At 48.6% G+C, this 20763-nt stretch overlaps 9 protein-coding genes across 9 annotated transcripts; 6 read left to right on the top strand and 3 right to left on the bottom strand.

The window, feature by feature from the left end:
• Positions 1-540: 540 nt before the first annotated feature.
• DFJ58DRAFT_852389 (WD40-repeat-containing domain protein) lies at positions 541-2363 on the bottom strand (the record flags this gene model as incomplete). Its single annotated transcript, XM_041393827.1, has 6 exons — positions 1805-2363; positions 1540-1753; positions 1176-1485; positions 1036-1118; positions 857-984; positions 541-802 (listed from the first exon to the last, which is right to left on the bottom strand). Exons 1-6 carry the CDS (start codon positions 2020-2022, stop codon positions 541-543), a joined length of 1215 nt encoding a protein of 404 aa, XP_041248940.1. The 5' UTR covers positions 2023-2363.
• DFJ58DRAFT_742175 (uncharacterized protein) lies at positions 2358-4919 on the top strand (the record flags this gene model as incomplete). The annotated part of the gene is made up of 6 exons (XM_041387179.1): positions 2358-2616; positions 2667-3021; positions 3071-3085; positions 3136-3383; positions 3441-4222; positions 4280-4919. The coding sequence occupies 6 exons, from the start codon at positions 2358-2360 to the stop codon at positions 4520-4522; spliced, it is 1902 nt and encodes a 633-aa protein (XP_041248939.1). The 3' UTR covers positions 4523-4919.
• Positions 4920-5092: 173 nt separating this feature from the next.
• On the top strand, positions 5093-7087 carry DFJ58DRAFT_652847 (uncharacterized protein; the record flags this gene model as incomplete). Its single annotated transcript, XM_041381709.1, has 6 exons — positions 5093-5351; positions 5403-5754; positions 5804-5818; positions 5869-6017; positions 6075-6910; positions 6968-7087. The coding sequence occupies 6 exons, from the start codon at positions 5093-5095 to the stop codon at positions 7085-7087; spliced, it is 1731 nt and encodes a 576-aa protein (XP_041248938.1).
• A 1559-nt stretch (positions 7088-8646) lies between these two features.
• DFJ58DRAFT_722866 (isoprenoid synthase domain-containing protein) lies at positions 8647-9821 on the top strand (the record flags this gene model as incomplete). Its single annotated transcript, XM_041384929.1, has 4 exons — positions 8647-8706; positions 8772-9079; positions 9137-9425; positions 9480-9821. The coding sequence occupies 4 exons, from the start codon at positions 8647-8649 to the stop codon at positions 9819-9821; spliced, it is 999 nt and encodes a 332-aa protein (XP_041248937.1).
• A 1836-nt stretch (positions 9822-11657) lies between these two features.
• Positions 11658-13396, top strand: DFJ58DRAFT_20379 (uncharacterized protein). The gene is made up of 5 exons (XM_041379225.1): positions 11658-12004; positions 12056-12404; positions 12454-12468; positions 12518-12648; positions 12706-13396. The coding sequence occupies exons 1-5, from the start codon at positions 11743-11745 to the stop codon at positions 13215-13217; spliced, it is 1269 nt and encodes a 422-aa protein (XP_041248936.1). The 5' UTR covers positions 11658-11742; the 3' UTR covers positions 13218-13396.
• Positions 12907-13877, top strand: DFJ58DRAFT_20356 (uncharacterized protein). The gene is made up of 2 exons (XM_041379221.1): positions 12907-13484; positions 13543-13877. Exons 1-2 carry the CDS (start codon positions 13239-13241, stop codon positions 13771-13773), a joined length of 477 nt encoding a protein of 158 aa, XP_041248935.1. The 5' UTR covers positions 12907-13238; the 3' UTR covers positions 13774-13877.
• A 60-nt stretch (positions 13878-13937) lies between these two features.
• Positions 13938-15357, bottom strand: DFJ58DRAFT_20385 (uncharacterized protein). The gene is made up of 2 exons (XM_041379227.1): positions 14799-15357; positions 13938-14745 (listed from the first exon to the last, which is right to left on the bottom strand). Exons 1-2 carry the CDS (start codon positions 15041-15043, stop codon positions 14103-14105), a joined length of 888 nt encoding a protein of 295 aa, XP_041248934.1. The 5' UTR covers positions 15044-15357; the 3' UTR covers positions 13938-14102.
• A 1813-nt stretch (positions 15358-17170) lies between these two features.
• DFJ58DRAFT_763933 (actin actin-like protein) lies at positions 17171-19328 on the top strand. Its single transcript, XM_041388649.1, is given in 11 exon segments — positions 17171-17235; positions 17254-17261; positions 17289-17409; positions 17460-17486; positions 17546-17831; positions 17890-18354; positions 18413-18568; positions 18625-18750; positions 18799-18842; positions 18895-18934; positions 18985-19328. The coding sequence occupies 9 exon segments, from the start codon at positions 17354-17356 to the stop codon at positions 19078-19080; spliced, it is 1296 nt and encodes a 431-aa protein (XP_041248933.1). The 5' UTR covers positions 17171-17235; positions 17254-17261; positions 17289-17353; the 3' UTR covers positions 19081-19328.
• Positions 19329-19385: 57 nt separating this feature from the next.
• On the bottom strand, positions 19386-20728 carry DFJ58DRAFT_20289 (uncharacterized protein). Its single transcript, XM_041379213.1, has 4 exons — positions 20469-20728; positions 20308-20420; positions 20185-20252; positions 19386-20117 (listed from the first exon to the last, which is right to left on the bottom strand). Exons 1-4 carry the CDS (start codon positions 20529-20531, stop codon positions 19468-19470), a joined length of 894 nt encoding a protein of 297 aa, XP_041248932.1. The 5' UTR covers positions 20532-20728; the 3' UTR covers positions 19386-19467.
• Between the last annotated feature and the right edge of the window lie 35 nt (positions 20729-20763).

The following is a 20763-nucleotide window of genomic DNA, read 5'->3' as shown; positions in this document are numbered from 1 at the left end:
CTCGACCCAATCACACCCTCCACTTTTCGTATACCGCTGCAACGATTGTGCGATGTCTGCGATCCACAGCGCCTCGTGGACTACCGTCATTACACGAGGACCTATGGCGTCATTGAACCGTCGGAGGTGAGTGATCAAGAGACAGTATCAGATCCCTTCCTTGGCGCGTGTTAGTTTGTCAATCGTCTGGCATCCAGCGACGGCGGGCAACGATGATGCGTGTTCCATAAATCGGTAGGAGGCGTCCCGGTCGGACCCCTTTCAACCCTATTGCGAAACATCTTTCTCAGCAAGGGTGAAATCTGAGGGAGGAGGTGAAAGTTTCGATATTCCAGAATGATAGATTTGGCCTGCTGAGCGTCCTTCGGGTATGGCGCCACAAGTATACAGGCTGGAGATTGCATTGGCATGAACAATTTGAACTAGATTCAGGCTGGTTCAGCCATGCCTTATTTCAGACGACTGGTTGCGACGCATAAAACATACAATTAACATTTGATATATATCACGTCCTCGTTTTACCATGGGCATCGGTTCAACTTACACGGTGCTTGTCTTCTCGAAATTTATCAACGCCCAAATCGACACCTTCGCATCTGTACTGCCAGCAATCAACCACCAATCACGGGCATGCTTTTCCTCGACGGTAATTTCATCTTCGTCACCAGAGTCATCCTCCTTCAACTCTCCACAAAGAGGTACACGGTCAGTATGAGAAGCGAACGTAACCGCCTGGCATCCTTGCTTGTGGTGCACAAGAGTTCCCAACAACTTTAATGTCTTCGTCGAGTATAACCGCACTCTACGTTATAAGTTAGCTCAATTCAATGATGATATAATCATCTAGTCGACTGACTTGCCGTCCCATCCCCCAATCGCACATACTCTCCCGTCGCTCCGTATGGCAACAGAGCCATTTCCTAGATGTTTGGTTTTGGATGCAGTTCCCGCTGGTGTGGATTCTGAAGCCTCTTCCTGGATCTTCTGTTCAGAATTTCAGCAAGCAAACTCATGCAGAGCTACCCGAACACCAACCAGAAGATCATACCGTCCCACTAAATGGTCCGCCGACACTGTCAAAGCAAAAGTGCAGTCCGAAGAAACTGTCATAGCCATCACTTAGAACGACAACTTCCGTCAGAATCCCCACGAGAATGTTACATATTTCAACGAACCTGATTCCACATGAAGTTTGGATTTCCACATGACCTCCCATCCACGGCCCTCGACAGTCTGTTTATTCTCGGGTGCAGTCCGCTTTCGCAGGACAACGCTTCCATCTTCGTATGCGCATAACAGGCGTAGCTCTCTTGCCGACGTAGAGGACGAAGGTGCAGACGACGCAGAGTAAAAAAGATGCATTGACATGATGATTCCTGATTTGCTGCCCGACCTGCCATCCGAGAAGGCTGTTGCGGAGGTATCTAGTAAATCACCTATAGCAGCATGGAGCCTTTGACGCGATGGAAGTGACCAGATATCTGCCTGGTCAGTTCATACTGAGATTACACCGTACCATACACTAAAGGGATTACCCACAAGAGCTGATTCCACGAGGTTCGGAACGGCAAGTAGACCTTCCTGCGCGAGCGCGCCTTCTAGGAGAGAGAACCTGCAGTAGTTAAGGGCGTTGACATCCATAGAGTAACATATTGTTGGTGTTGATAGATCTGACAAAGTTGCAGGTCCTTGTCTGATGGAAGCGGACTCCTCGGGCCGTGCCCAGACGTGGAGTTTATTATCCCTCCCATGTCTAGTCACAGCATGAGAAGAAAATGCCAGGGTAAGAAAGATAGCAACTCACGTTATGATTTGAGAGCCCCATTCTTGAATGCCCAGCAGTGAGTCAGTGTGAGCTTTCCATGATGCGAGTGGTCTCAATGAGCGCGTGGAAGTGACGATGGCTTGTCCTGTACTATCTCCGGAGTAGATTCTCTCGTTGTCCGTCGAAATGAACAGAGTGCTCACTGCGCTGGAATGGGAGCGTAGCAGATGAATAGGTGAAGGTGCTGGCAGAGCCATAGGCACGGCGCGGAACTTGCCGTGCTTGTTCAAACGTTGAACACAAGTACTTGGCCTCCTGCCTCGGCTGAGTCGGCTCTGCTAATGGCATCATGAAGGAATCCGAGACTGTCACGTTAGCAACTGGCACGGCGATCTCACGTCCTCCAGCTCGTTGGACACCGGGAGTAGGAGAGTCTAGCGCATCCGAGTTTGACTCGGTTTTGACCCTTTCATGAGTCAACTCATCCATAGACGCCTACATACTGAGATACTACTGCCGCCGCAGCAAGTATTGCCACGCGTTGCCTTGATAAATATTCGATAACACCAATATCTCTTCAGTGGGTTTCACAATGCGCTTTTATTCCCTCGTGGCAGCTCTGAGCCTAGGGTCAGCAGCTCTAGCACTACGTGGCCAGTTCCCTGTCAACACTGCTGATGAAATTGACGTTCAGCCATTGGATACCGTCAACTTGAATGTACCTCCATATAGTTCAAGCACTGAGCAATGGAGGTTTGAAGAAGGCCCTCCCGAGAACGCGACAGGGAACTTGATATTCGACACTGTCCATTCACTCCTGCAACAGTGGCCAAACACTCGGTATCGTAATGGTACGTCTCCGCTGCGTGCTAACACTGGAAAAATGTTCACCTTTTTGTAGGACATAACATAGTACCAGGAGTGATTCCAACCGGTACTTTGCTTTATCACGGCACCGACCGCAATACGATACCCAGTGAACCCGACTGGACTGCTACAGACCCAGAGCATTCCATTAATTTCGTTCATGGAAGGGATTACGGGAGTGGCTGGCACCTCACGCTGGCAGCAACGCGACCTCTCAATGTCTTGTACTTTGATGGAAGTAGTGCTGCTAAGATATCCGAGGGTACGATGGATACGCAGGATATAATAGCCTGGGGAGAAGTTCAGGCTGAGCGATACTTCGATGAAAGACGGCGGATTAAAGATCTCTGTAGGTGGGGAAAGGAGTTTGGAATCGACGGTTTCGCGAGGTTAGCGGCTCATCTCGCTATGGTGTATAACTGATTATAAGATTTCTAGGATGGAAATGGACTTGTGGGCATCCTTTCGATTGTGTGTCGCACTTCCGACTGATGACCTTCTAGTGAAGTTATGTTGTGCGATTTTACGGCTGGTGTTGAGGTAGTATCTTTCCTGCCTCTCCGACTTTTACCAAAGGACAAAAACCCTTCCTTCCCTCGCCTTCCTTCCCCTCCTTCCATTCCCTCTCCTCGCCTTCCCTCTCCTCCCCGACTTCCCTTTCCTACTCGCCTTCCCTTTCCTCCTCGCCTTCCTTCTCCTCCCCAACTTTCCTTTCCTCCCCACCAGCGCCCTCCACCGGATTCTGACTTCTGTCAGTATTTTCTTCCCGTGTTCCAATACGACTGACATCTTATGTGTCTGGGCGCAGGGGTTCACGTATTTGAAGTCATGCACTCTGGCTCATGGCACAATCGCTACCCAGGGGATTCTCGCATTGTGCTCGACCTGACTGGTCTTATCTCACTGTATGATATCGCACTGGCACCTTCGCTCGTCCCAGTTCGCGCAGGTCTTGAACGGTGGGACCACCGCGTCCTGGGAATATCATCAAACGATATATCCAAGGTGATGAGAAACCTTACGGAAGTTATTAGTCGGCCACACACGGTGAACAGCGGCATTGACTGGAAGACCCTTATTCACGTCATTGTCGATCGATATGCGGATCGACTCGAGTTGATGGACCATCTCCTCAATTTCACTTCGTCAGAATCGCAAGAAGTCCTTCAGCGAGCGAAGTTCACGCAAACCCAGCTCCGTGTTATGCTTACGCCGTATCTATTAGATTCCATCGTCGTCTGTAGCACAGGCGCTTCAGGCGTAGACGCCTTGCGGTGGGCGTCCCCAATTTTCAGGCTGTGTGCCACAACACACACTTCCGTGATAGTCAATCAAATACCCTTCATGACGCCTTCTGAACACCTCCTGCTGAAGGCCGTTGAGGAGACAACGAGAGAAATCTGCCGTGTCACTACGAAAATGTGGGCTGTAGGTGTCATGAGCGGGCTCGACACTCTTTTCCCCATTGAACTGGATGGAGAGCCTGATGTCACCCAAATAATGAATGACTGGAAACAAGATATCCAGAAGCTGATGTCTTGGTTAGACTGGAGCATATGGATTAAATGCCAACCCGGCTGCGGCCCAGAGGTGGGATCCAAATAACTTCTTTCGTAGTCCACCGGACTAAGCATGATCCACTTTCAGGAAATGTGCTATCTTCCGACTTGGCCCGAAAATTTCCCCAAGTCGAAGCGCCCACCACCACCACCACCACCTCCTCCTCCTTCGTGGGACCCGCAGAATATCATGGATACTTCAGAAGGAGACTATCTTACTGAACCTCCAGCCAAAATCGAAGATCCTTTTTTCGTCTTTGAGGCGCCAACGGAGGCATGGAGGAAGCCTCAACCGAAGTGCATTAGGCGCCTCTCGCCGTACAGATTTTGATCAAGATGGGCCCGTCTATCAACGGCTTGCCTCAGACATACTGGTCACGAGTCTACTTCACACTGTTCTTGCAGTTGTGAGTGATCTGGACATACTTCATTCTATTAGCCTCAGGCCTCTCAAAGTTTACGTACGGGTATTACTGATTAATGCGGGTATACGATACAGCTGTACCCGTGAGGAATGAACTGTAGGTGAAGTAAAGTAGAAGTCCAAACCTCAAGGCCTCACGTGTGACGTTGTGCAGAATGGTCGATGCCGAAGTCTGCCGAACATGCCAGAGAGCGGAGTGTACTAAGTAGGTAGCTGTATACGAAAAGTGGGATTATCATGATACTATGACAAATCTATGATGGACAGCGTCGAATAAAGATACATCGTTTCTTCAGCGCCTCAGCAGGCGTGATAGCTTTATGTGGCCGACTTTGAGATATTAATAGATGATTTTACAGTTTCCTGCTGGTTGCTATCTGAGATAGTACCAGCGCCGCCGCAGCAAGTATCACCACGCGTTGCCTTGATAAAGATGCAATAATACCCGGTACCGATATCTCTCCAGTGGGTTTCACAATGCGCTCTCATTCCCTCGTGGCAGCTCTGAGCCTAGGGTCAGCAACTCTAGCACTACGTGGCCAGTTCCCGGTCAACACTGCTGATGAAATTCACGTTCAGCCATTGGATACCGTCAACTTGAATGTACCTCCATATAGTTCAAGCACTGAGCAATGGAGGTTTGAAGAAGGCCCTCCTGAGAACGCGACAGGGAACTTGATATTCGACACTGTCCATTCACTCCTGCAACACTGGCCAAACACTCGGTATCGTAATGGTACGTCTCCGCTGCTTGCTAACACTGGCAAAATGTGCACCTTTTTCGTAGGACATAACATAGTACCAGGAGTGATTCCAACCGGTACTTTGCTTTATCACGGCACCGGCCGCAATACGATACCCAGCGAACCCGACTGGACCGCTACAGACCCAGAGCATTCCATCCATTTCGCTCGTGGAAGTGATGGGAATGGCTGGCACCTCACGCTGGCAGCAACGCGACCTCTCAAAGTCTTGTACTTTGACGGAAGCAGTGCTGCCAAGATATCCGAGGGTACGATGGATACGCAGGATATAATAGCTTGGGAGGAAGTGCAGCCTGAGCGACACTTTGATGAAAGACGACGGATTAAGGATCTCTGTAGGTGGGGAAAGGAGTTTGGAATCGACGGTTTCGCGAGGTTAGCGGCTTATCTCGCTATGGTGTATAACTGATTATAAGATTTCTAGGATGGAAATGGACTTGTGCGCATTCTTTCGATTGTGTATCGCACTTCCGACTGATGACTTTCTAGTGAAATTATGTTGTGTGATTTTACGGCTGGTGTTGAGGTAGTATCTTTCCTGCATGTCCGACTTTTACCGAAGGACGAAAACCCTCACCTTCTTCGCTTTCCCTCGCCTTCCCACCTTCCTTCCCCTCCTCCATCGGATTCTGATTTCAGTCAGTATTTTCTTCCTGTGTTCCAATACGATTGACATTTTATGTGTCTTGGCGCAGGGATTCGCGCATTTGAAGACATGCACTCCGGCTCATTGCAAAATCGCCAGGCAGGGATTCGAGCATTTGAAGTCATGCACTCCGGCTCATGGCACAATCGGTACCCAGGGGATTCTCGCATTGTACTCGACCTGACTGGTCTTGTCTCATTGTATGATATCGCACTGGCACCTTCCCTCGTCCCAGTTCGCGCCGGTCTTGAACGGTGGGACCACCGCGTCTTCGGAATATCATCAAACGATATATCCAAGGTGATGAGAAAGCTTACTGAAGTTATTAGTCGGCCACACACGGTGAACAGCGGCATTGACTGGAAGACCCTTATTCACGTCATCGTCGATCGATATGCCGATCGACTCGAGTTGATGGAGTATCTCCTCAATTTCACTTCGTCAGACTCGCAAGAAGTCCTTCAGCGAGCGAAGCTCACGCAAACCCAGCTCCGTGTTATGCTTACGCCGTATCTATTGGATTCCGTCGTCGTCCCTAGTGCAGGCGCTTCAGGCGTAGATGCCTTGCAGTGGGCGTCCCCGATTTTCAGGCTATGTGCCACAACACACACTTCCGTGATAATAAACCAAATACCATTCATGACACCTTCTGAACACCTGCTGCTGAAAGCCGTTGAGGAGACAACGAGAGAAATCTGCCGTGTCACTACGGAAATGTGGGCTGTGGGTGTCATGAGCGGGCTCGACGCTCTTTTCCCCGTTGAACTGAATAGAGAGCCTGATGTCACCCAAATAATGAATGATTGGAAACAAGATATCCAGAAGCTGATGTCTTGGTTAGACTGGAGTATATGGATTAAATGTCGACCCGGCTGCGGCCCAGAGGTGAGATCCAAATAACTTCTTTCGTAGCCCACCGGACTAAGCATGATCCACTTTCAGGAAATGTGCTATCTTCCTACTTGGCCCCAAAATTTCCCCAGGTCAAAGCGCCCAACCACCTCCTCCTTCATGGGACCCGCAGAATATCATGGATACTTCAGAAGGAGACTATCTTACTGAACCTCCATCCGAAATCGAAGATCCATTTTTTCTCCTTTGAGGCGCCAATGGAGGAATGGAGGAAGCCTCAGCCGAAGTGCATTAGGCGCCTCTCGCCGTACGGATTTTGATCAAGATGGGCCCTTCACATTGTTCTTGCAGTTGGGAGTCATCTGGACGTACTTTTTTCTATTAGTCAGTGACAGGCCTCTCAATGTTTACGAACGGGTATTACTGGTATACGCATGCTGTACAGCACCTAATGAGGGTATACTATAATACAATACAGCTGTACCGTGAGGAATGAAATGTGGGTGAAGCATGCCTGCACCGCAAGTTCGTTACATGATTTTAAAATGTCCTGCTCAATCTGGCGGGGGAAAGGAACACACCAGGGTTTTTCAGCTCGATTAAAACAAAATTTGATTAAGAAATCACAGTCACTAGCGTCGAATGAAGATCATCATTCCTTCAACAGGCGTGACAGTCTTTATGTGACCGAATTTAAGATATTAATAGATGGTTTGTATTTTCCTGCTGGCACAGTGGCAACCCAAGTTGACCCGGGCATCGTCTATTGCATCGAGGTATGTACAGCTATTTCCATATCAATAGGCCAGATTCGATTTTACACAACTCACCGACGTTATTTATCTTTGTCCGAAATGCCGCAGCACGGCTTCGGGATCGAACGTCATTAATTCATTATCCATCGCTAGGGACTCGACACATACCGGAGTCCAATGGGTCACATGCACAACGCATGAAATCGACGGATATTGCCCATGTCACTCACTCTGGTCGTCGTACCGTCAGACGTACGCTTCGCTTCTCGCGGCTCACAGGTCTGTCATTCCAAAGCCCTCGCAAGATTTGGGGTAACCTGCGCAGGTCACGGGTGCGGGTACGGATACGGGTTGAGACCTGTCGAGACTCTGAGACCCGCGCTCTAACCTGTACCCGTGACCCGCCCTTCCTAACCTGGTAACCTGGTAATTAACCTGGTAATTAGTTTTCAAGCTCAACCACACTCGTACCGAGTTACTATAGCTAGATTTGGGCCCCGCTCTGCCACTGAGTCCGGTTCGTTTTTTGCTGGTTAGGTTCAATTGACACGAGAGAAAAAATTGCATATGCGAATTTCTGCTATATTCGACGACGTACTGGTGTGGCTAGACTTCGACCCGTCTACTCTGCGCGATTCCTACTGGTTCACTCTTGCTGCAAATGCTACCGCTAGCGACGAGCGGCATACTACATACACAAGGTGATGCTCGATCCGCCGCATCACCCGCCCGACTGGAGGTGTTGAGCCCCCGAGGCTCGTTCGCGATATATGCAGTCCCGCCGCAATTCTCGTCGCCGGTAAACCCTGCACGGGTACGGGTAGGGGTCCAAGTTCGTTGTACCCGCAAAAAAAAACCATATCCGTCAGCGCGGGTATGCATTTTTACCGGGTACGGGTAGTTCCCTCCTTCCACGACACAGATCCGAGCGAGACAGACATCCACTGGCACTGAAATTCACTATAAAGACTGATGATACTGCACCTATATGTTCCTCATCTCGACAGTCACAATATGAATCCAACGACCCCCCAGGCTATCATGTTTTCCACTATCACTCACATGACAACTCCTGTCTGCGAGCCCTCGCAATTCATTTACCTGACCTCATCCATGATTGCCACTATCCCTTGCAACAGAACCCTCATCGTGATGCGGTGTCCTGCGCATCTGATCAATGGCTTATTGACGTAGCACGACTCGTAGAGTCCGAGATCGGAGAGTATATTGATATAGAAGCAGGCGTATTCGCTGCCGTTTGCTATCCTGATGCAGATGCCTTCCATCTCCAAGTCTGCTCTGACTTCCTTACCTGGTTGTTCATTATAGACGACTGGATGGAGTATAATGTCGTCGATGTACGGGGAGCGCGTGAATCCTGTATTCTGGCACTCCACGATCCCATCAATTTTGACACGGAACAGCTTGGTGCAAAGATGTGCAAATCGTACGACCATTTTTCCATCGCATACTACACTCTTTCTAAAGATCGTTATACTGTTAGGTTTTTCAGTCGCTTTAGGGAGACTGCCGGCCCCGGCTGCACAAAGCGGTTTATTCACAGATGCGAACTGTCCTTCGCTGCTGTGGCTAAGCAGGTGGATGACCGTGCTAAAGGACATATGTATGATCTGGCATCTTATATCGCCCTGAGGCGAGATATAAGCGCGGTGAAGATCGCCTTTGCCGTCATCGAATATGTAGCTCGAATTGATCTTCCCGACGAAGTTATGTCGCATCCAATTATCATGGCCTTGGAGGATGCAGCCAACGATTATATTTCTTGGTCCAACGTAATTCTGTTCTGTCATTGAACGCTGGGGCGCTGCTGACATTACCACCGACAGGATATCTTATCATACAACAAGGAGCAATCTCACGGTGACGCACATTGGCATAACATGGTTGCTGTGCTCATGGACGATCGAGGACTAGACCTGCAAGGTGCCATCGACTATACTGCCCAGATGTGCAAAGATGCCATCCAGCGCTTCGAATCCAACCGTGCCATCCTCCCTTCATGGGAAGAAGAGGTTGACAGGCAGGTGGCTATCTACGTCGAAGGGATGCAGAACTGGATGGTTGGCTCACTCCACTGGCACTTGGATTCCGTCCGCTTTTCTGGCACGGATGGATATGCTGTCAAGCAGGACCGAATCGTCAAGCTGCTTCCTAAAAGGCCCTTGTAAAGCTTAACACAGTGCATGGCTTCTGGAGGTGAAATCGGTTTCACTTCTTTCCTACACTGCGCAATTCCTACGACTAGCTTAGTAGAACATTAGTACATGGTTCACGTCTCACAGACAAAAAAAGTTTTGCTTCGGTTGCATAATACATGACATCCCGCCTTCCTTCCTTTGACCTTCGTGCTTTCAATTCCTCGTTCAGCTCCTTGCGTGTAACACTTCCCATTCGTCCTTTGCATTGCCACTGTATGTAGATAGAATAGTCTCGTATCCTTATACAAATCAAAGTTGTGCTACAGAGAGAACTGATTTGCGTGTTATTTGAAATTTCAGATCGACTAATTACCCAATGGACTATAGGACTCACCGAAGTTGTTTATCTTTGGAGTAATTAGTCAGATATGTCAATAAAGGCGCAGCACAGCTTCGGGATCGAAATGTCATGACTGTTATGAGACATATTTTCATGTTATCAAGCAAAGCATAGATGAATTGATTGAAGTCCACCGACGTATGTAAGGTCTCTCGCACATCAAGATGTAGTATTCCCATCAAGCGAGAGAGCAGGAAGTATGAAATACCTGTATTCAACATTTTCAACATTTTTCGGGGCTGATAGTCATGTCAACGGGCGCGAGATCCAAGAGGAGACCATGCCTATTTGATGTCTTGTAGTTATCCGGTTGCAGGCTGATTCATCCACGAAAATGAGCTGATCAGGACGAAAAGTTTTCTGCGACATTGATTTGATAAAGTTACGATTCTCAAATCTCCTCGTTGCGTTCGGCGGCTGGCCTCGCGACCTAGTCCAAGGAAAATTCAAAAGTATGGGGTGGTCTTAGGTCCTCGTACCTTTTTACGCGTGAAACCACGCATTCACAAAGTCTTCTCGATGGTCTGTAGTGAAACACTGATATCCTTCGCGTCCTGTAGCTCATGTCGAAAAATGTCCGGGGTGCGCTCGACACAAGCTTCAAGGTACTGGTGACCATGGTGTAAGAAATAATTGAGTTTTGCACACCACATGATTGTAGCATCAGGAGACGTGAGCAGACGAGGACGACCAGCTTGCAAGAGCTTTTGAAAGACAGACCCTATTAGTCATGAGAGGCGAAGCACGGTACGATGACCGGAGTGAGTGACATGGGCAATATCCCTCGATTTCATCTGGGCAGACATTGTGACCCATTGTTGTTTGACGGACTCTGGTAAGTGTCGATTCCCTACCACGACGGGGAGGCAGTTGTTTGTTTCGGCTCCAAAACTAAACAGAGGGGGTGAGTTTGTAAAATGGAATTTGGCCTATCCGAGATTTGGAAATAGCACGAATAACCGGCGGCTCGGTAGCTATTAATCCGTCTGCGCTGTTCAACGTTAACGCGAACGTTCAATAATTTAATGTTGCAACGGTCCTGTGGCGTATCCAAGGCGTATCTCTCTGTTCCTATGTCCAATTGCGGTGTAGTCTGGCGCACTGGCAGCCTGAGGTCCTCCGTACACTATCGATATCTGAGAGTTCAGATGAGGGCAGTGCTGTTTTTGCTCTCTCCCTGTCCTTCGAGAAATTGATGAGTTGCAGTGAGACAAAGACGTGGCGAACAACTTGCGATGTCTGCATTACTGCTCGGAATCAATTACGCGATCATAGTAAGTTAGCTTACACCCACTGCGCACTACCGCCCGATCGAAGGGGAACGCTTGTTTTTTTTATAGCACTTCACTCTTGCATTTCTGTGTTTACTAGTTCTTCATAGGAACATCTGAGACGCATCGGAGCTTTAGCCTCCTGATAGCTCGTCGTGCCAACATGACGGCACTAATTACCTTGATACTGGTGCCGATCATCCGATTTTCTACGGATTAATATTTCCTCGACCTTGATAAAGATGCGATAAGCCCATCGATATTTCTCCAACAGTTCACAATGCGCTATCAGCCCCTTGTGACAGCCCTGAACCTAGGGTCAGCAGCTCTAGCTCTCCAACAATTTCCCGTCAGTACTGTTGGAGAAGCTTCCGTTCGACCCTTGGATATCACCAACTTGGACAGCGATTCCCATAGTTTCGGTTCGAAGATTGAGCAATGGAGGTTTGACGAAGGTCCTTTCGAGAACGCAACAGGGAACTTGATCTTCGACACTGTCCATTCACTCTTACAACACTGGCCAAATACTCGATATCGTAATGGTATGTATCACTTTCCGCCACTTTTCTGATGCTGGAAATTTATTTTTATAGGACATAACATAGTACGGGGATCAATTCCCACCGGTACTTTGCTTTATCACGGAACCAGCCGCAATACGATACCCAGTGAGCCCGACTGGATCGCTACAGACCCAGAGCATTCTCTTGTTTTCGCGCGTGGAGATGGGAGTGGCTGGCACCTCACGCTGGCAGCAACGCGACCTCTCAAAGTCTTGTACTTTGATGGAAGTAGTGCTGCCAAAATATCCGAGGGTACAATGGATACGCAGGATATAATAGCCTGGGGAGAAGTGCAACCTGAGCGCGTCTTCGATGAAAAATCACGGATTAAAGATCTCTGTAGATGGGGGAAGGAGTTCGGAATCGACGGTTTTGTGAGGTTAGCGACTCATCTCGCTATGTTGTATAACTGATTCTCAGATTTCTAGGATGGAAATGGACTTGTGCGCATACTCTTATTCTGTGTCGCACTTCCGACTGATGACTTTCTAGTGAAATTATGTTGTGCGACTTCACGGCCGGTGTCGAAGTGGTATCTTTCCTGCATGTCCGAGTCTTAGCGAGGGACAAAAATCCGTACCCTTACCGCCTTCCTGATGCTCCCCCACTTGACCCCGATGCCTGTCAGTATTTTGTTCCTCTGTTCCAATATGACTGACGTCATCTATTCCTGAACCCAGTGGGTCGCACATTTGAAGCCATGCACTCCGGCTCATGGCACAATCGCTACCCAGGGGATTCTCGCATTGTGCTTGACCTGCCTGGTCTTATCTCACTGTATGATATCGCACTGGCACCTTCCCTCGTCCCAGTTCGCGCGGGTCTTGAACGGTTGGATCACCGCGTCCTCGGAATCTCGTCAGAGGACATATCGCAGGTGAAGAGAAAGCTCACCGAAGTTATCAGTCGATCAGACCCGGGCAGCGGTATCGACTGGAAAACCCTCACCCACGTCATCGTTGATCGATATGCGAATCGGCTCGAGTTGATGCAATATCTCCTCAATTTCACCTCATCAGATTCGCAAGAAGTCTTTGAGCGAGCAAAGCTCGCGCAGACCCAGCTCCGCATCATGCTTACACCATATCTATTAAATGATACCGTCGTCCCAAGTGCAGACACTCCAGGCGTACATCCGTCGCAGTGGGCATCCCGATTTTCAGGCTATGTGCCACAACACACACTACCGTGATGACAAACAAAATGACCCTTAATGACGTCTTCGGAACGCCTGTTGCTCAAAGCCATTGGGGACACAACGAGAGAAATCTGTCGTGTCACTACAAATATGTGGGCTGTTGGTGTCATGAGCGGGTTCGACGTCCTTTTTCCTACAGAACTTAATGGGGAGCCTAATTTCGCTCAAATAATGAATGATTGGAAACAAGACATCCAGAAGCTGATGTCTTGGTTAGACTGGAGTATATGGATTAAATGCAGACCTGCCTGCAGTCCAGAGGTGGGATCTAAAGAACTTCTTTCCTAGCCCAGTCGGACTGAGCATGATCTACTTCCAGGAAATGTGCTATCTTCCTACTTGGCCCATGAATGCGCCAGGGCGTAGACGTCCACCTCCGCGGAACACCACGGATGCACCAGCAGAAGTAGATGATCTCGCTGATCGAGTCGGGCATCCACCCGAAGATTCAGCAATCGCGGATGCGTCTTTCTTCATTGAGACGCCAACGGAGGAATGGAAGAGGCCTCAACCGAAGTGCATCAGGCGCCTCCCGCCGTACGAATTTTGATCGAGATGGGCTTTCACGCGCACGAACCACATTGTTCGTGCAGTTGTGAATCATCCAAACGTACCTTTTTACCTAATAGTCCCAGGCTGCTTGAGGTTCACGGACATGTTTCTACTGGGAACGCAAGTATTGGTATATATATGTGATACAACGCCTAATGAGGTATACAATGCAGCTGCACCGTGAAGAATGAATTGTAAGTGAAGCATGCCTGCACTGCAGGTTTCTTGCGACATGGTTCCAAACGGCCTGCGCAGCTGCCGAATATGGCTTAACAAGGGAAAACAACAGACTTCGATGTATGCCCCATCGGGGTTTTTAACTTCAGTTCAAGAGAAGTTGGACCAAGAAATCACAGAGTCTCTCCATTCGGCATCCAAGCCAGCCTGGAGTCCGCCTGCACTGGAGCTGCGAATGGGTCTTTCTACGCGCAGTCCCTTCGTGGGCTTGATAAAGACCCATGCAGGGACAAAACCAAGCTGTACATTGTCTCCGATACTCTCCACCCTAGCAGAGAGTCGCGAGGGATTGAATATGGATAATGAAGAACGAGAGCGACGAGAGTTGTTTTGCGCAACTAGGCACCAGCCGTCATCAAACGACTGCAGAACGTGGAGTTGCTCTCCTACACGCGAAAGAGGGAGTTCATCAGGAAGCACTGGTTGGTAAAATTGCCGAACTGATCGGGACTGGTGGGAAGCTGAGGATCGTGAAGATGCTCGTGAATGCGAGGAACGCAAGCCAGGAGGAGCTCGAGGAGATAAATGGGATTGGCCCGAAGCAACTGACGCGCAACTGTTGCGCGGATGCGAGGGATTGAGACTAGAGAGTGCACGGGGACGTGGCAAGGGAGCAGCACATGCTGCAGGAAGTTCAGAGGAAGAAACATGGTCGTGTCTTGAAGGGTTTGCTACTTGAGCAGGACGAGGGACAACGACCTTTTGTGGGAAGACGATAGTTGACGGCTGACTACTGTTGACGGCGTGAGTAGACCTATATTTATGGGATGAGATATTGATTCTTACGGGAGCTGGCTGCCGGGCTCGTTCATTTCTCGAACAACACCTCGTACATTGAGGAAAGCTGCACCCCGTTCTTCCGCACGTTTTGCCTGCAATTTGCGGCGGAAGAACCTCAATGCAAGCCATATCACGGAAGTAGCAGCAAGTAATCCTGCGAGGGTGAACCCGACTATGTAAACGGTTCTGCTGATTGGAAGGACGCTTGGAGCATCGGTGGAATCGGATCTTGAAAGGAGATATGGAGCCATTGTAAGCAATACCAAAGAGTAATTGAAGCTGAAGGAGATTCCGGAGATTCGTCCACTACAACAGAGTAGATTGAAAGGGTGTCGGTAATACTAACGAGTGCTTGGAGAAGGATCGTGATAAACAAGGAATGTGAACAGAGCTGCAAAATATGGAAGAGACCAAGTTGAACGAAATTCGTTCGACGTTGACACTCCCTGCTCAACTATAAAATAGGGACGTGAGTGGTTGACTCAAACGAGACCTGGATCAGAAAAGAGCAACTCACCGAGCCAGCGCAAGCTATAACAGGCAGATTCAGAAGCACCCAGATGGCAAGAGTAGAAAGAAAATCACCTGAGATATTTGAGGACGTTCATAATTGTGTCCATGATCTTGTTTTCTAGAAATGATGTGATGAGCGCTGGGCTGCCATACCAATAAGTAAAGTTCGTTTCCAAGGCAGTTCAAAAAATAATAATATTTTTAACAAGTTACCTTATCAAAATTAAATCTCTCGGGGATTGGGCTATTTTATTGCTCTTCCCCGTTGTTCTTGAAGTGCCTGAGCTCCGGGGACTTCACAACTTGATGTTCCAGAGGATACGTGCACCTGGTCAGGAAGTTCCCATTTTCACGACGCTCGATCTATTAATGAAAGAGGACATACAAAATCCAAACGGTCATATGTTTGAATCACGATATGTAGCGGCCATAGAGTGGCCATAGTCGAGATTTACGACAGGAGCTGGCTAGCTCCTCAAGGCCTCATACATCATGATCACTAGGCTGGTAGATCATGATGGTACGATTAAACTTATTATTATCATCTAATTCAAATTGCCAGTTTCGGCCGGGCCTAGTCAAATCCAACAGGCCCTACGGTATACATGATTTTTCATTCATAAACCCATGGCACCGTGGCGGCTTACTGCGAAATGAATGCTGGACAATTGGGCATGCACACTCTGCCCGTAATGACGAACCTTCGACTTCTGCTTCTGCGGAAGATGAAGATGAAGGCTACCTAGTACCGGTGGGAGGGATCACGCGTTATTGCCACCTATCACTTCGACCGACTTTGATTCCACTAGTACAGTAAGTGCCGATTGCTCAAAAATTTGCGGCTCGCTGCGAATTTCCTGTTGATGACATGTCTGCACTAGCGCTTAGATTTCAGATCATATGTCATCATGCAGTGCTCTCTGTGCCGCTATCAGGTAACGTGTTTTGTTTTACCTTCGTCATGCAAACTTGTCATTCTGGTATAGACTCATCTCAAAAAACTCATTCTGGCACTTCCGCATTTCAAAGGATTGCTCGTAGACACGATCATTGCAACACCAAACAAGTTGTTTACACTGCAGCGTCGAAAGTGGACTTCCGAACTTCGCATATCAGAACCACTAGTTGTGCCCCAGACGTCATGCACACAATTGGTGCATCCATCAGCACAATAATACCATTCACAGGCGGACCTAGAGGGTCCCTAACAACCTGGAACCCAAAGGTCGGTCGAAAATGATGAAAGCGCTGGTGTCAATATGAAGGCCTTTAGAAGTTCGGGTCCAGGAATGGGGTATTCTATGAACACTACATACGAGGTCGGCAGGTCACAAATAGGTTCTTAGAATGAAATGGCTGTTGAAGTCCATGACAGTGATATTTCCATACTTACATCTTATACATACATACGAACCGAACCATAACTGACTGAGCTTGCCCATCAACAAATTACCGGGCTCCTTTTTCGTTTGTAAATTACTCAAACGGTCAAAAACGATACCTTAGACGGTATTCACTTTATTACTATCTTTTGGCCCGGAGTTGCAAAATTTAAAATGGTCCAGCAGAGTTGTACTGCACCGCGCTTTTTGCATGTTCAGACCGGCATGGCATCTGGTATCATCACAGTGGAGCGGTGTATCCGCGACAATGTGCCTGCATGTCACGAGCAAGGCAAAGCGGTGAAGAGCACTGCTCTACGACAACTTGAAAGCCCGAAGGACACCGTGACTGACTCAGTGACTTGCCAAACTACGGTGCTACTCGACTGCTACTCTACTCCTACCCCCGAGGTCCCCCACTCCAACGGCTTGTAAGATTAGTACGCAGGGTCGGGGCCTGCGTGTCTCCCGTCTACCCTAGTAGTTAACCTATTTTGATGTGGCATCGTTGAGTCACAATGCAAGCATTGAAAGTTTTGCAACTCTGGTGGGTTGTTTGGACAAATTAGGAACGAAAGGCTTTGACATACAAAGACAAATAAGAATCGCAGCATCCTCAATTACAGTGACTTGACAGGGACTTGCGATAAAGACTTGTTTCTAAGGATGTCAGTCCTTGCGCCTATTATTTGCGACAATGGAACTGGATACTCGAAGATAGGGTAAGCACGAAACGATCAACTCTGATGCACTCACTCAAGGTCGATCGCAGCTTCGCAGGAAATTCTGATCCATCATAGTGAGTCCCACCATTCCATACAAGATCGCACTTGTCAGACGTGCTTTGAATGACTCCAGCGTTTTCCCCACTGCAATTGCTACACGTGGACCTGCTTCTCAACCTACTCGTGGTGGTCCTCCAATTCCTTCGAAACCTGGGAATGTCGCATCGAAACGCGGTGTTGAAGACCTCGACTTCTTCATTGGAGACGAAGCACTTGCCAATGCGAAGACACCTGGTTATGGGGTTCACTATCCCATTCGCCATGGCATGATCGACAACTGGGATCACATGGAACGATACTGGGAGCAAACCATATTCAAGTATCTACGGGCCGAACCAGAAGATCATTACTTCCTTTTGGTATGACATCATTTCATATTACACGTTCCAAATGTTCTGATTATTATTTGTCTCATAGACTGAGCCTCCGCTTAACCCTCCAGAAAACAGAGAGCAGACAGCCGAAATCTTCTTTGAGTCCTTCAATATCAAGGGTCTCTACATTGCTGTACAAGCTGTGCTCGCCCTTGCCGCATCCTGGACATCCAACCGCGCTACAGACAGGACGCTCACCGGTACCGTCATCGACTCGGGAGACGGTGTCACGCACGTCATCCCTTGTGCGGAAGGGTACGTCATTGGAAGTGCCATTAAACATATCCCCATCGCTGGTCGTGACATATCACAATTCGTGCTCAACTTATTGCGTGAGCGTGGTGAAATGGCTGCCGTTCCACCAGAAGATCAGCTGCGGGTCGCTAGCAAAGTGAAGGAAAACTACAGTTACACGTGCCAGGACATCGTCAAAGAGTTCCGAAAATACGACGCGGAACCCTACAAATACTTTGAAAGATATGAGGGTGAGCATAGCGTCACCGGCAGAGTTAGTACCCATTTTCGAGCATGTTTCACCGGTTATTGAATGCATGCGTTTTCACTAGAAATATTCCATTGATGTGGGTTATGAACGCTTCTTGGCTCCGGAGATATTCTTCAACCCGGAGATCTATTCTTCCGACTTCCTTACACCTCTCCCGGATATTGTTGATGATGTGATCCAAGCCTCTCCGATCGATGTCCGTCGCGGCTTGTACAAGGTGACCAGTCTTCTCGACTTTTCATTTACGCCTGCATTTTGATTACGATTATGCAGAATATAGTTCTCTCTGGAGGTTCTACCATGTTCCAGCATTTTGGTCAGCGTCTCAAGAGAGACCTAAAGCAGCTGGTTGATCGCAGACTCGAGGCTAGCGTCGTTTCAAGTGGCAGTACTACCAAGGTCGGCGTTCAACACTTCTGTTTTCTCCGTCTTCTAACGAAACAATAGTCGTCTGGTGTGGATGTGGATGTAATTTCGCACAAGCGCCAGCGGTGAGATCCAGGTTCTTCGTATGTTCCACACCAAAACTGACTTCCTCTCAAGATATGCCGTGTGGTTTGGTGGCTCCTTGCTTGCATCATTGGTATGGATTATTTTAAGCTAAGTTTCATTACAATTTAACCTTTATTCCAGCCCGAGTTCTATACGTCTTGCCACACAAAGGCACAGTACGACGAAATCGGCCCGAGCATTTGCAGACGGTATCAAATATTTGGTAGTGCTACGTAGACTGCGGAGGCTGCGGATTGTTGAGTTCAGACGTATACCGGTCCGAGTTGAAAATCGACAATTGTATTGAATCCTGAACGATGTACCGATGTTCTTCAGCAAACACGCCGTTTTGAAAGAGGCTCTAGAAATCCATTTCGTGTAGGACAAGGTATGCACAGCTCTAGTTCCGCAAGGTATGAGTAACTCGGTCACCAAAGAATGCCGCAAACTGTGTCCTCTGCGATGAATGCCGGATGAGGGCATCCAGCATGGCTGATAAAGTCTATTGATAGCAAGTCGCCGCCTGTCAAACAAACATTTTGGTCGTGATGTATTACATCTATACACTTGACATAGAAGATGATATCTACAATTTTTATATTGCCGATGCTGGGCAGTACGTACTCAAGGCAGCTTCCAACGGATAACACTAGGTTGACGTCGTGTATTCGCAAAGCACGATGCGTAAGCACTGGAGAATCGTACCGCAGGAATCGGTGGAGTTTGGCTGCGATCGGGCGGGGAAGCTGGAGGTTGCAGATCCCCCTGAGCCGATATATCAGATATCCGAGTCGTGCACAAAGGGCGAGTAAGCCAGTAAGACCATCGTTCCTCTGGTATGGATGTGAGAGAGGTTCTACGTGCAATTTTTAGTCGTTTGACCGATACGTGAGAGACAGACTTCGGGGAGGCGTTTCCTACTTCCGAGTCGCATGGATCTTCAGCGATTTTTTTGTCCTGGGCATGTACATCGAAAGGCACATCGGGAGGTACCAGAGGGTGAGTGAGCCATGAGAGCAGGTCTTCCTCTTGTCGCGCACGGCCCCAACCACTAAGACGACGTCGTTTCCTCGCTATCTTTGATGAATTTTCCTGTTCCAGGGAGCTATGCTGTCGTTTTGTCTTTGCTTTCCGTCCAAGCTGCGGTGGACGGTGTTTGGCCAACGTTCCGAGTGCCTCAGCCACGAATGATCGCAAGCGCTGGAACGCCATTTCAGCTCCGGCCGCATCGATATCAGAATCGTGCTGGGAGCGGATGACGTGCGGAGTTTCTCCTACGGGTGCATCCGAAGAGCCTGATCAGCGAAGGTGCTCAAATTTAGATCTATGCTACAATCTCACCTGAACATTGAGGGACCGAAATTATTTCCAGCGTTTCTACTCCAACGGAGTGATCGTCAGTGTATTTTCTGTTTGGGGGACAATCGTCAGTAAAAAAAAACACCGTATGTGACATTAACGTACCTTTCGTCACCCGCAACGGGATCATCCTCATCCATTTGGTCCTCATGCGTAGCAGCAGAGCCCGACCAAAGCATATGGAGATAACGACGGGAGAGTCGAAGTCGCGGCATGTTCTGTTCGGGACGGTTAATCGGAACGGTGCAAGATTCAAGAAGACGTACGAAAGTTGTTGGAGCAGCTTCAACACTGCCACCAGCGTTATTTTGGGAGAGTGAAAATTTCATCGTTGAGTGTGAAGTAGCATGCGTTCGTTAACGGGCTATCTTATAACTGACCAGTGTGGACAGTGGCGTCGTTGAGAGTAAGGAAACGACAATGGGCGGTCATAGCAGTCCACAAGCATACAATTTCAACCAAGAACATACCTGATGCTATTGTCGACGATACCGTAAGTGTGGACAAGTCTGAGACTTGTACGAGCTAAATTTATGACAAGTGTGCACGGAAACGAGCAAG

Source organism: Suillus subalutaceus (assembly GCF_016647625.1).
Source record: "Suillus subalutaceus strain FC151 chromosome Unknown DFJ58scaffold_10, whole genome shotgun sequence".
Classification (NCBI taxonomy): Eukaryota; Fungi; Basidiomycota; class Agaricomycetes; order Boletales; family Suillaceae; genus Suillus; species Suillus subalutaceus.
Note: the sequence above shows the minus strand (reverse complement) of the source record. Positions and strands in the feature narration are given on the sequence as shown.

What these genes read in the sequence shown, in the direction of transcription:
- DFJ58DRAFT_20379 (XM_041379225.1), top strand. Translation starts at nt 11,743, where the DNA reads ATGCGCTATCAGCCCCTTGTGACAGCCCTGAACCTAGGGTCAGCAGCT. An exon ending in AAATACTCGATATCGTAATG is followed by an intron (nt 12,005 to 12,055) that starts GTATGTATCACT and finishes TTATTTTTATAG; the next exon opens with GACATAACATAGTACGGGGA. An exon ending in CCCACTTGACCCCGATGCCT is followed by an intron (nt 12,649 to 12,705) that starts GTCAGTATTTTG and finishes TCCTGAACCCAG; the next exon opens with TGGGTCGCACATTTGAAGCC.
- DFJ58DRAFT_20356 (XM_041379221.1), top strand. Translation starts at nt 13,239, where the DNA reads ATGACGTCTTCGGAACGCCTGTTGCTCAAAGCCATTGGGGACACAACG. An exon ending in GACCTGCCTGCAGTCCAGAG is followed by an intron (nt 13,485 to 13,542) that starts GTGGGATCTAAA and finishes ATCTACTTCCAG; the next exon opens with GAAATGTGCTATCTTCCTAC.
- DFJ58DRAFT_20385 (XM_041379227.1), bottom strand. Translation starts at nt 15,043, where the DNA reads ATGGCTCCATATCTCCTTTCAAGATCCGATTCCACCGATGCTCCAAGC. An exon ending in GAGCCCGGCAGCCAGCTCCC is followed by an intron (nt 14,746 to 14,798) that starts GTAAGAATCAAT and finishes CGCCGTCAACAG; the next exon opens with TAGTCAGCCGTCAACTATCG.
- DFJ58DRAFT_763933 (XM_041388649.1), top strand. Translation starts at nt 17,354, where the DNA reads ATGTCAGTCCTTGCGCCTATTATTTGCGACAATGGAACTGGATACTCG. An exon ending in CAAGTGGCAGTACTACCAAG is followed by an intron (nt 18,751 to 18,798) that starts GTCGGCGTTCAA and finishes ACGAAACAATAG; the next exon opens with TCGTCTGGTGTGGATGTGGA. An exon ending in GCTCCTTGCTTGCATCATTG is followed by an intron (nt 18,935 to 18,984) that starts GTATGGATTATT and finishes CCTTTATTCCAG; the next exon opens with CCCGAGTTCTATACGTCTTG.
- DFJ58DRAFT_20289 (XM_041379213.1), bottom strand. Translation starts at nt 20,531, where the DNA reads ATGAAATTTTCACTCTCCCAAAATAACGCTGGTGGCAGTGTTGAAGCT. An exon ending in AAGCTGCTCCAACAACTTTC is followed by an intron (nt 20,421 to 20,468) that starts GTACGTCTTCTT and finishes CGTCCCGAACAG; the next exon opens with AACATGCCGCGACTTCGACT. An exon ending in TTCGGTCCCTCAATGTTCAG is followed by an intron (nt 20,118 to 20,184) that starts GTGAGATTGTAG and finishes ATGCACCCGTAG; the next exon opens with GAGAAACTCCGCACGTCATC.